Consider the following 12,851-nt stretch of genomic DNA (forward strand, 5'->3'; position numbering starts at 1 on the left):
CCTGATGATGTCGCGCGCCCTACACAGACACCACTTGCGCTGGAGGTCTACGACGGCAGGGAGCTGGGCACCAGTGATGTGCTGGGCAGTTTTCACCACCCGTTACAGGGACTTCCGGTCAGCCACGGAGCATCGGCCAAACCACACTGTGGCGCAGTTAGTCAGAATGCTCTCGACCGTGCAGCGGTAAAAGTTCACCAGGATCTTGGGAGACAGGTGGGACTTCTTCAGCCTCCTCAAAAAGTACAGGCGCTGCTGCGCCTTTTTGACCAGGGTTGAGGTGTTGAGGGTCCAGGAGAGGTCCTCGGAGATGTAGACACCCAGGAATTTGAAGCTGGGCACACGCTCCACCTCAGTGCCATCAATGAGAACTGGGGCGTGGCTGCAGCTTTTAGACTTCCTGTAATCCACAATGAGCTCCTTGGTTTTCTTTGCATTGAGGGCCAGGTTGTTGTCAGCGTACCATGCAGCCAGGTGCTTGACCTTCCTGTAGGCTGACTCGTCATTGTCACTGATCAGGCCTACCACCATGGTGTCTTGAGGATGGTGTTGGAACCGTGTGCAGGAACGCAGTCCTATTCTTCTTTAATGTTGTCTTTCTTCCTACTCAAACGCATCGTCATTTGAAAACATATTTTAAATGTTTTTTTAAATGTTCTTCCTACTTTTAATGTATTCTTTCTTCGACATATTTCCTCCCTTATCTTCACCTTCCATTTCAATCAAAGGCAGTTGCATTTAACCTAGATCACGTTGTGGACATTGAATCAATGACATTTCATTAGATCTCTACAGAGGATGTCAATCAACTTAGTATGAGACTGACATTTCTTTTGAACTTCTTTTGTATGTTTCAATCACCAAATTCACATAAAGAGATCGACATTAAAAACACAATTGTTTTGTTTTGTTTGTCTGTTTATTAATTGCTGCCAGTCATTTTCCAACAAGGTAATGTTAAATATAGCACAGTTGAAAAGTCTAAACATTAGAAAGCTAAACCTTATTTAAACAAAGGTTCTTAACAAAGTACCATTTTCATCAACATTATGTTTTGTCTCTAGTTACGTTGTCATTAAAATAGTGTGATGTGTGTGTGTGTGTGTGTCTATTGTCTGTAAGCAGCTCATGTAAACGAGGCACTGTCTGTTTGTCACACTGTGTATGTCTATACTAAGATTGTTTTGGTTAGTGGGATTCACGCCATGACATATATAGGTTGTGCATGTTATTGTACGATTGTGCATTTTCATATAACATGCAATAAATCAGTATATCAGCCCTGTATGAGAGAGAGAATAGGCAGGATGCACAGTGCACCTCCCCTCCAGATGGGGGCAGCATGGGCCATAGCCCCGTTGCACAGGTCAGTGTCACAGCAGTTGTTGTGGTAGGTGAAGTTCAGGCCTGCAGTATGTTTCTCCCCAGACAGACCACATTGGGAGGGAATGGCACAGCTCTTCTCATACAGGACCAGACGCAGGGAGCCTACAGATGGGAGAGAAGGGTAATACCAATAGTACTCAAAACACAGAATGAGTTTAGCACTACTAATAGTCAGTTAACCCAGACTTGGAGTTGGATCCATACAGTACAGTATACTTTATTTCACTTCAGTACGTGTAGGCCTATTTGTCAGTGCACTGACTGAAATAGAGGCAAGAGGAGATGACAGTGTAAATGCTAGACTGACAGGCATTGTGACGTATTACTGTCGTCCTAAGAGGCTAAAACAATTGGCCCACCAGGAGTCAGCGGATAGGCCACACCAGCTCTGCATTTAGAAAGGTGTTAAACACAATACATTCAACCACTGCAAATTACTGACCTCCATTGAGTTATGTTACAAAAACTCTTTAACAAGAAAGACATTGTCTGTGTTTTCAGAGCATTCCCTTTCCTCTTATCCTCCTCATATCCTCAGAGGCACACAGAATCCTGTATCCCACCCACTGAGAGCACAGGCTATTTCTTTTTAGATAATTTCCTGGCATCACAGGAATTAGGGAGCTAACGAGAGATAGTGGTGACAGTTGACATTTTTAGCTAGTCTTTTGAATACCTAGTAGAAAGGCAAGTCTAGGCAGGCATAGTGGACCATAAAATATCTCCCACACTTAACTCTTCAACTTCAGTTGACACAACACAATTGCAGTGCCACTCAAGTTTGTTATTCAATCCAACGCACAATCACGGAACATAGGCTTCATTGTATTTGTCATTAACACAATATGTCATGCCACCTCCACCAGAAACCCAATACTGTCCCCAATGCCCACACACGCACGCACACGCATGCAAGAATGTATATACACACACAAACACCCACAGTCTGCACTCACCTCGCGTCCCCACTGCAGTGCTAGCTAGGCAGCGCTGTCCAGCAGGACACTCCTGGGGGAACTTGAGGCAGTCCATGGGAGAGATGGCAGGAAACACACATGTGTAACAACACAGAGGTGCTAAGAAGGAAGGGGACCAACATACATTAAGATTATGTATCAATTATAAGATATACATCATACTAATGGGGGTATAACATTGTACTTAAGGTGGAGGGAAAAAAGACAACTCAGCACTAGAGGTATTGCTTTTCTCCTGAACTTTTTGGCTGACTGGCTAATGTATCATTATTATCTCCTGCTATCGTGATATGGGTCAAATCTAAAAAGACAATTGTCCTTGTTAAACAAAAATACTTTGTCATATTGAATTGAGTATTCCTAGGCATGATCCTCCTTTTCTTACATACCTGCCAGAGGAAGACAGCACAGGAAAAGAAGAAACAGTTGTGGATGAGACATCGCAGAAGTCCTAGAAGTTGATCCTTTGGCACTTTGGAAGATATTACAAACTCTTCTGTTGTTTTGGTCAACGCCCCTGCCTAATATCTTCAGCCTCGCTCTACTCCCAAATTGAATTTTCCTTTCCTTCCTTCCAAGTCTGTATCAAATCCATCCAACTCTCAGTCTTTCTCTCCCAGTCAACTACATGTATTTTCCTACTGTGATACTTCCCTCTCTGATAACGCAATAAGTGACCAGATGTCAGTTGTATTGTCCTCAAATGGTCAGTTGTAAATTCCCTCAATCTACCTCCCCATGTCTGGTCCTCTTTATTTCTGACCAACCAGACACATTGGGAGTCAAGGTCTCCACCCAAAACTCTCCTAATTGAATTTGGATGGTAACCGTGTGGTGTGCTAACACACGCTCCCAGTATAATTTGTCCAAATCTGTCTAAAAGGGGGATTTACAGAGGTCCTTCCTTTAAGAAAACAACTAAATGTGGTGGTGATTTATATTGTACTGAATCAAAACTAGCAAGGGAAGTTATACATCATGTCCATAATGAAGTCTACACCCACAGATGTGGATACCGAAGGCACAGTAAAAAGAGTGGAGGGGATGCACTGTATGTGAAACCTACAATATAACATTATGCATTTTACACAAGAGTATTTCTTGCTGAGAAGCTTTTGCATTCAATTTATGCATGAGATAATAAAGAGGACAGACAGACAGACAGACAGACAGACAGACAGACAGACAGACAGACAGACAGACAGACAGACAGACAGACAGACAGACAGACAGACAGACAGACAGACAGACAGACAGACAGACAGACAGACAGACAGACAGACAGACAGACAGACAGACAGACAGACAGACAGACAGACAGACAGACAGACAGACAGACAGACAGACAGACAGACAGACAGACAGGGAATGACTAAGAAAGTAAAAGAGTAACTAAGAGACAGACTGAGAGAGAAGTAACTGCGTTATCCATAACTCCCTAATGAGTGCCGTGAGGTGAGCAGGGAGGATAGTCAAGTGACAGGAGTCTTGTGATAGGGGTGGGCTAAGGCCGGATAAATTGTTTACCAGTAATTAAACACACCATGTACAGCCAGCCTTCCTGAAACCCACTCCACTGTGGATAAATATTAGATAGGCTAGGGTCATGTTCATTAAGCACAAAATGTGAGAAAACAGTGTGAAACAGGGAGGCACTACATGAACTTGTCCAATAAGAACTGCTGGTTTTTTAGTTTTCCTTTGGAAAATGCTTTGCTATCGGAAGGGAGGTTACAGGGTTGAACTAGTTGGCTCATCCTAGTGCTGATGCGTAGAATACTGATCCTCCTCCACTGTATTTCAACAGGATGTTTTGTGAGGCCTGGAGATGGACTGACAGATGGTGTTCTTCCTTAATCCTGTCTATGTCCTCTGTGTGTGTGTGTATGTCTCTATTGCTCTCGGTCTTTGGGTGTGTGTCTCTGTGTGTCTCTATTGCTCTCTGTCTTTGTGTGTGTCTCTCTCTCTCTTGTCATCAAATTATAATTTTCTTCTGACTCCCAATCAAGTCTGCAGTTGACTGTTTTGACCGTTTTGATTTCAGTAACATATGCCAGTCGCTAAACGAACATTGCACTGTCCTGTCTGCAGGTCACAGTCCATCTGTCACTAGCGGGTCTGTTTGAGTATTTACCATTTAACCAGAGATGATTATCTCAAATTTGAGACAGTCATGTTTATCAATCTGAGGCCGAACCTCGGGAAGTGTGATAAACCACTAGCATTGATAATAAATTAGAAACCTGTCCTTAATTCTCCAAGACAAATATACATGTTGACAGACTATGTTGTGTAACTCCATCATATCTTTCTCTTGGACCCACTGCGCGGTTAAGTATATGACCAATATTGCAGAAAAAAACAGGATTATTTTTCGCAGACAAAGACTAGACTCCAACAAGACACAGACACAAAGACACAAAGTTGAATAGTCAATCGTATTGCGTCTATAAAAAAGCTCCGAAAGCGTGCGAAGTAATAATGTGACTATATACAATTTAACATTGCGAATTGATAGAACTGTTGACGTTAATCTGTAGAATGGGCGGCTACAAAATTGGCGAGGGAGCGGGGGTGTGGCACACTTGGAAACAATGAATCAGGGAGAAAATATGAATCCGGTGCAATAATCTCTCCGAAAACCACTTGAAATCAATCTGTGTTCTGCATTGAACGAGTTTACGTTACAGCAACATTTCAACTGGTTTGAGCAACATTTTACGAAAAGATTAGCTGTCAAACTTACTTTCTTAAAGTGACAGAATCAGTTGCGAGTTGCACTCAGGTTGCTGAATTGTATTCGATCTGCACTTTCATACAAGGTAAGAAGCAAATCTATCGTGATTAATATCCTACTTTTCTCCTTGAGCGGAGGGAATTAGGACGGATGGGGGAGGGGAAGTGGGGGATGAAGAGGTGAACAGGGCGCCGGGTAAAACGGGTAAAGGGAAATATAGAAGAGAATATAATAACGGGATAGGTTTGGAAATTGAAAGAAAAAACAGAGAAAATAGGCATACGATTAAAGACATGGCGAAATAACTGAATTTGATTAACCTCTGTAAAAGTAATAATAAAGTAGACATCGTAACATTGCACTGGGCGTGATGAGCTCTTGCAGCCAAACATGTTAGATGCTTTTCGAAGAACTTGTTTGGCTACTCTGCAGATGGCTGGCACGGGATGATAAAAAGGCAAAACAAAATTAAATACATTTGAGAAATAGTCCTAAATCTAGTTGTATTCATTTGATTTGAGGTTTAGGTAGGTTACATTCCTAAAAATCAATATCGAGAGACATCACTTTGTTTTGTTATTGTCTGATAATTTCTCAAATTCTGCCGTGAATGGCTATTTTCTATTAATTATCCAGAATACCATAAATGTAGGGAGCATCTGAACATATAGGCGCAATCCTGCAACACTTGTTGCGTCAAAATGTTAAGAGGGGTCAACCTGAAATTGCTCAACATTCTGGTTTAGTAAACTCGTGTACCTAGCAGGGAGAGAGAGCAGTCGTTTTAAGCAAATATAATATTGACGTTGGGATTCACAACAGGATGAAAATAATGCAGTGAGTGTCTCTAAACTGTAGCCAACGAGCTGATTGATTTGCCATTGCTCAAATAATCTGCCCTTGAACAATGCAGCTCTTGTCAGCATTCTCCAGCCCACTCTGTTATCTGTATTAATTCTGGTTCAACTTGACATAAGAATTGAGTCTCTATGAAATAATAAGTTAGAGAAGTAACATTACAAATGATTGAATAATTATTATTTAGTTGGACTAAATCAAGTATTCAATGGCAAATGGTGGACACTGAACACTTGAGATTATGCAGTTTTTTTTCCATGCCAACTGTCCAATGCCAGCAGCACCACAAAACAGACCATTGTCTTTCTGAGAAAAATATCTTACATTCCAGACAGAATGGGTAGCCTACTATATGTCCTACAGTTGAAGAGAGTGAAATGCGTGCAGTAGAGCAGACACAAGTGATCACAGGAACTTTCATCTAATGAGTCACTGAGCATGTACTAACGTGCTTTATCCTTCTCATCAAAAGCCCTAAATAATGTCTCCCTCCTTTCTTTCAGACAGCAATCAGACTGAAACTCATATTTACCTCCCTGGAACTCTGCAGTTGGTATTGGAGTGGCTAATCACTGAAGTGGAAGAACAGGGATGAAGACTTTCTCCTGTGTGTTTTCCTGCCTGGATGACAGACTCCCCATAGAGCTGCTGATTCACTCTATCACATCCCTTTAGTGTCCAGCTGGTCTTGCCATCACACCTCACAGCTTCTCAAACCGTTGGAAACACACTCTGACAACAATTGTCACCCACTCATCTAGTGGCAAACACTTCTGTTCTGCCTTGTAGTGGCAGAACACCAATACTAGCCCAAAGCCAGGGTACTCCCACGCCTTCACACACACACACACACACCCTCTCTTTCTCACACACACATCATGGCGAGCGTGTTGCCGTACGGCTGCTTCACCCACGCAGTGGTGCGGGGCATCCCAGAGACCTTTGGGAAGGTTGATAATGGGGAAAACGACAAGGTCGAAAATGGGGAAACCACGACGGACTTGGCCAAGGCACAGCGTCAGTTTGGGGTTCTGACGGGGGCGCTGAGACAGAAGGTGGGGCTGCAGCTCATAGAGATCCCTGCAGACCCGGAGCTACCAGAGAGTTGGAGGATAGAGGATGTAGCTGTGATACAGGGAGACACGGCACTCATCACCAGGCCATTCAAACAGCAGAGACGCAGAGAGGTAAACACTGACCACAACAACTGAGAAAAATATTTCTCTGTATCGCTGACTTTTTTTTAACCTAAATGAATGAGATTTGTGTGTGTTGTGAATCATTCCATTAAACGTGTTGTAGTTCTGTCTCAACTATTGATTTATATTGTTGTTATTTATGTTTTAATGATAGATTAATGTTGCAGTAGTCAGTTTGACCTCTCCTCTCTTTCTCTCCCTCCCTGTCCCTTTCTCCTCTCTTCCTCAGGCTGAAGCGGTGAGGAGGGTGATGTCGGAGCTGAACCTGACAGTGGTGGAGTTGGGGGCAGAGGAGGGAGGCTCCGTAGGGGCCACGCTGGAGGGCAGCGACGTGCTCTTCACTGGCAGGGAGTTCTTTGTGGGCATCTCCTCCCACACCAACCACAGAGGAGCTGAGGTTCTGGCTGACACTTTCAGAGTGAGTATAGCTTGATTCCTCGATTCCTTTCTCAAACCACATGCGAGGACAAGATCCAAAGACCCTCCAACCTTCTCCTCCAATGTGTTCTGAGGAGGCAAGCAAAGAAGACATAAAGAATCTAGGAAAGACTAATTGGGACAGAGCCCATATGTTGCAGCAGAGATGAGCAGGTGGCCATTGTTCTATTGTATTATGAGATTCATGGCTCAAAGACAAATGATGGAAGAGCAAGCTATGTCCCATTGGTCAGGGATGGTGGTGATCATACCAGGAAGCCCCTTGTGATTTGACATGGTCCACAGTAGCGCCATTAGTATTGATGGCTTCCACTTGCTAAGTGCATTTATGGCAGTTGTGTGTGTATATCTGTCCACGTGTGAGTTAACTTGTGTGAGGGTAGAAAGAGATGGATGGGAAAGTATGAATGTACAAAGAAAATGCATACTACTTAATTCTCTACCATGTTCCCATAAACTAGACAAAATTAGATTTTCACAGTCAGGTCTGTTTATTTTAATGGACTTATAACAGTAGTCAATACCATAACCTGTTGGATTTCAATATTCAATATCACTCCGGGTGGGGCATGCAAACTACACCATTGTCTGTCTGCTTTCCTGGTGTTGCTTTTGCATGCAATATTTAGAGTATTATCTAATCTATCTGATGAATTACTTGATTTGATGTCCAAGTACATGATCATGTTAAAAATAAAAAAGTAATTCAAAGATAAATCTTTGTCTTTGGGTCCCTGTGTGCACAATAAGAATAATATTTTAGAATCTACAACATTTTATAGGCCACTTAATGTTCTTACCATCTCTGTCCTCGTTGTAGGACTTCACTGTGTCCACGGTGCCAGTGTGTGAGGGAACTCGTCTAAAGAACATCTGCTCTATGGGAGGTCCTGATACTATCATCATCAGCAACAGTGATGGGGCCAAGAAGACCCTCCGGGTGAGTGTGTGTCCGAGAGAAAGATGGTGAACTAATATACAGTAGCTCTCTATCCATGTACTGTTGAAGTCGGGAAGTTTACATACACTTAGGTTGAAGTCATTAAAACTCGTTTTTCAAATAATTTTGCACGCCCAATTTTTCAGTTTTTGATTTGTTAAAAAAGTTTGAAATATCCAAAAAATGTCGTGATTGTGTCCCACTTGTTGTTGATTCTTCACAAAAAAAATACAGTTTTATATCTTTATGTTTGAAGCCTGAAATGTGGCAGAAGGTCGCAAAGTTCAAGGGGGCCGAATACTTTCGCAAGGCACTGTACTTGCAAAGTTGTGGCAAAATGGCTTAAGGACAACAAAGTCAAGGTATTGGAGTGGCCATCACAAAGCCCTGACCTCAATCCTATAGAAAAGTTGTGGGCAGAGTTGAAAAAGCGTGTGTGAGCAAGGAGGCCTACAAACCTGACTCAGTTACACCAGCTCTGTCAGGATTAATGGGCCAAAATTCACCCAACTTATTGTGGGAAGCTTGTGGAAGGCTACCCAAAATGTTTGACCCAAGTTAAACAATTTTAAAGGCAATGCTACTAAATACTAATTGAGTGTATGTAAACCTCTGACCTACTGGGAATGTGATGAAATAAATAAAAGCTGAAATAAATCATCCTCTACTATTATTCTGACATTTAAAATTCTTAAAATAAAGTGGTGATCCTAACTGACCTGAGACAGGGAATGTTTACTAGGATTAAATGTCAGGAATTGTGAAAAACGGATTATAAATGTAGTTGGCTAAGGTGTATGTAAACTTCTAACTTCAACTGTACATTCTGCTTGCCACAACAAACTGCCATTCAGACATGCAAAGTGATCGACTGAAAATTCTCCAGCCCAGTATTTATGTCTCTGCTCAGATGAAAATGTAAATGATAAAGCAAGCTTTGTTGGACTGTTTTTAAAATGTCATTGTGTTATTTAGAGCCCTATTTGCTCACATTACCCAAGTGTATGTGATCCATTTGGTCCCCATCCAGAGATGATTGGATCTTGCCCAGTTCAGCTTCTCCCTGTGTGGGCTACTCAAATGTGAACAGACCCTGGCCGCTGCTGTCATGCTAATTTTGTTAGCACTGCCTCTGTGTTTGTGTAGATGATGGAACAGCTGACTGATCACCACTACGAAGTGCTCACGGTCCCGGAGGGCGCAGCAGCTAACTGTGTCTATGTCAGGGGCCCCTCCAAAGTGGACTACCTGCTTCACCCGCCCACTGAGGAGTGTCTTGACAGTGTCCCTGTGAGTGAACAGCTGTCTTTAGGCTACTTTACTAAGCTATACTTTTTTATATCCACCGTATTGGGTCTTTGGCATATGAGAGAGACAATTTTATTTTCAATGCAAAATCCCTCTCGACTCAATCCCAAATGTGCCATGATATAGGCATTAATTTTCCACCCTGCTGCAATACACCATGAAATAATCTCATGAAGTGCACGTTAGATCAAGGAACGCAAGATGAACAGTAGGCTAAACACAAAAGCTTGTCAGCCAGCTGTCAAGGACATCGGCTGAAGCTTCTCCCCATAAACGTGGCTGTAATAAAACTGTATTCTCTCCACCCCCACCCCACAGGCCTTCCAGAAGCTGACAGACTACACCCTCCTCCCTACAGCGTGTAGCGAGGCCTCCAAGCTCGGAGGCCATCTGTCTTCATTCTGCCTACTTATCAATAGGAAGCCATACTTCTGAGTACCCTGCCCTTCTCCCATAGTAAACACATAGACCTTCATTGTCTATAGGAAAATACAAATGTGAACATAAAGAAAATGACCAGCTGTTGGGCCAGGGGCTAAAGGGAAAAGTCTAAACTGTATCCTTGGGACATCGCAACTCTGACGTCACCCCATTGAAGTTGACATTTTAAAACTGTTACGGTTAGAGGTATGGTTAAGGTTAGGTAAGTTGTATGGTTTAGGGTTAAGTTTAGGGTAGGTAGGGATGTCTCAAGCATCCAGGATAGCACTAACTGGGGCTAAAGAGGGTTCCCCTTCTGTGGAAAGAGTGCAGTGTGGCTTGAGGATCTTTTAATAGGCTCTAGATTTGAAATGTAGGTGTACTATATACTGGCCCGGCTCTACAGAGATGCTCTCTGGAGACAAAAGCATAGCCAAATCAGTTTTATGTCCCTATATTATATAACAAGACTTGCTGCCATTATCCAAAATGTCTGATCCATCCTCCGAACCACACTCTCTGCGCTCAGAGTAAGTAGGCTGTTACGTTGCGGCCATAGAAATATAATCCATAGAAGGGACTTGCCACCGCTAACCATGTCAATTTGACTGGTAAACACATGGGTACACTCACAGTGGCTGCCAGTCCTGACTTAAATAGGCACATCTGTTGTATAGATTCTATGGATTCTGTCTATGGTTGTATAGGCCTTTTGCAAATTTCAGGGCAGGTGGGGCAGAGCACTTTTTTTCGAAAATTTTTGCCTGTTTTGCATGTTATCAGTTATCAAAATGTATTGAGTTAATAAAGCTGCATACAAACATGGTCTCTTTTTTTTGCTTTCTTGAGTAAGGCAGGCTGAAACACCTGCATTTTGGACCTATCTAAGTACTTTCTGTGGTGTAGGGACAGCCTGTGGAAAATACAGAGTGTAGGGGTTGGTAATCTTCTAGTTGCGCTGTGATTGGTTCAGTGTTCTGTCACTCATGGGGACAGTATGGCACCACAAAATCTACAGGGAGAGCTAGAAAGTTCAAGCCCTCTTGGGTGCTGCCATAGATTTACATTAGAAGTGCCCATTAGTAGGCTCAAGGTCATTGGCCACAGATAAAATTATGTCAAATCACGTTATATCTACCATAGCTTTGATTGGACTGATCATGTCAACATCATACTTTCAAAATCTTGGCTAGCAAGTTAGACAAGCAGTCATCATCATGAAACATGTCGACAATCTACTGGCAAATCCTTTTTAATCCTTGAAAAGGATGAAGAGAAATTATAGATAAAACGTATCGGTGCTCATCGGCCATTGGACATAAACATTACACAAGTTGGAAATCAAAAATTCAACATTGAGTGGTTTGGAAAGAATCCGTAGCTAAACGCAAAGCGTTGCAAAGCAATCACTATTTTGCTTCCCCTGCCTGCTATTCGGTTGAGAGGGTGTGTGTGGTCTGGGTTTAAGGGTCTCCTTACCAAGCTTAAGGAGACATTCACACGCAACACCATTGGCCAGAAAAGGTAGAATACATTGGCTATGCTGTCAATCCAGCATGACTTCTGCTGCGTTCAAGGAAACTGGGAAATCTTAAGACTTTGGTGAGTTCAAGATAACTGTGAAATAATACAAGGTCTAATCATGACACCAGTGATCTTCAGGTCAGAGCTCTATAAAGAGGCCCGAGTTCCTGACTTGGAAGCTTGCCCCCCCCCCCTTAATGGCGCTCGGGGGAGTTCCCAGTTGTCTTGAAAGCGCCATGAATCCAGAGAATATCAGAGTTTAATGAAAAAGTTAAGACAAAATTTGCCCTGAGGGACTGCTGTGCCACCTTTCTGTTCAAGTGTGCACAGCACAACGGTGAGTCCAAGAATGTCTTGTATGCTGCTGCATAAATTATGTAATATGCCAGGGAGATAAGAAAGTAATTAATTCTACAATTTGGATCCCTCCACAGCCTCAAAGAGAATCTAGATACTTTTTCTAACCAAATTATGATAAATGTGTGTAAGATTTTGAGCTAAATAAGTGTTTTGTGCCTATGGAACATTTCTGGGATATTTTATTTCAGTTCACGAAACATGGGACCAACACTTTACTAGTTGCGTTTTTATATTTATAATATATATTATATTTATATGTGTATATATATCAAAGTAATATATTAATAATAGTGATTAGTTAGATCTAAGTATGGTGATTGTGTTTAAGGTCAGAGAGAACTTCCATTTGTTTCTGTAAAATAGAACATGACTGTCCTCCATTACGTAATATTGGTCACAAAAAAAATCAAACAAGTTACAGTTGACTTACAATTAATGGAGGACAGTCATGTTCTATTTTACAGAAACAAATGGAAGTTCTCTCTGACCTTAAACAGACAGACTTTTACATTGCCGCGTAGTTTACCAATAACATGGTCTGACGGTGATGTGGAAATACTCAGTATACATATTACGAAATAAATGATCTCAGTCCAATACATTTGAATAGAAAGTTAGCAAAAATAGATAAGATCTTACTACCATGGAAAGGAAAACACCTGTCAATTTGTGGATAAATCACCATGATTAACTCTTTAGTCAAA

At 42.1% G+C, this 12,851-nt stretch overlaps 2 protein-coding genes across 3 annotated transcripts; one reads left to right on the top strand and one right to left on the bottom strand.

Annotated features, from left to right (window-relative positions):
- Positions 1 to 897: 897 nt before the first annotated feature.
- LOC109907655 (prostate stem cell antigen) lies at positions 898 to 3,157 on the bottom strand. The gene is made up of 3 exons (XM_020505750.2): positions 2,753 to 3,157; positions 2,343 to 2,462; positions 898 to 1,488 (listed from the first exon to the last, which is right to left on the bottom strand). The coding sequence occupies exons 1-3, from the start codon at positions 2,802 to 2,804 to the stop codon at positions 1,277 to 1,279; spliced, it is 384 nt and encodes a 127-aa protein (XP_020361339.1). The 5' UTR covers positions 2,805 to 3,157; the 3' UTR covers positions 898 to 1,276.
- Positions 3,158 to 4,700: 1,543 nt separating this feature from the next.
- LOC109907656 (N(G),N(G)-dimethylarginine dimethylaminohydrolase 2) lies at positions 4,701 to 11,092 on the top strand. Of its 2 annotated transcripts, none has more exons than XM_020505753.2 (6): positions 4,701 to 5,185; positions 6,462 to 7,145; positions 7,387 to 7,575; positions 8,416 to 8,535; positions 9,682 to 9,825; positions 10,162 to 11,092. In XM_020505753.2, the coding sequence occupies exons 2-6, from the start codon at positions 6,837 to 6,839 to the stop codon at positions 10,276 to 10,278; spliced, it is 879 nt and encodes a 292-aa protein (XP_020361342.1). In that variant the 5' UTR covers positions 4,701 to 5,185; positions 6,462 to 6,836; the 3' UTR covers positions 10,279 to 11,092. The 2 variants fall into 2 exon arrangements, with proteins under 2 accessions (XP_020361342.1, XP_031649674.1); XM_031793814.1 differs by having other exon boundaries at positions 4,919 to 5,185; positions 6,466 to 7,145.
- The last annotated feature ends 1,759 nt before the right edge of the window (positions 11,093 to 12,851 follow it).

The sequence above is a fragment of the Oncorhynchus kisutch genome, linkage group LG17 (assembly GCF_002021735.2).
Source record: "Oncorhynchus kisutch isolate 150728-3 linkage group LG17, Okis_V2, whole genome shotgun sequence".
Taxonomy (NCBI): domain Eukaryota; kingdom Metazoa; phylum Chordata; class Actinopteri; order Salmoniformes; family Salmonidae; genus Oncorhynchus; species Oncorhynchus kisutch.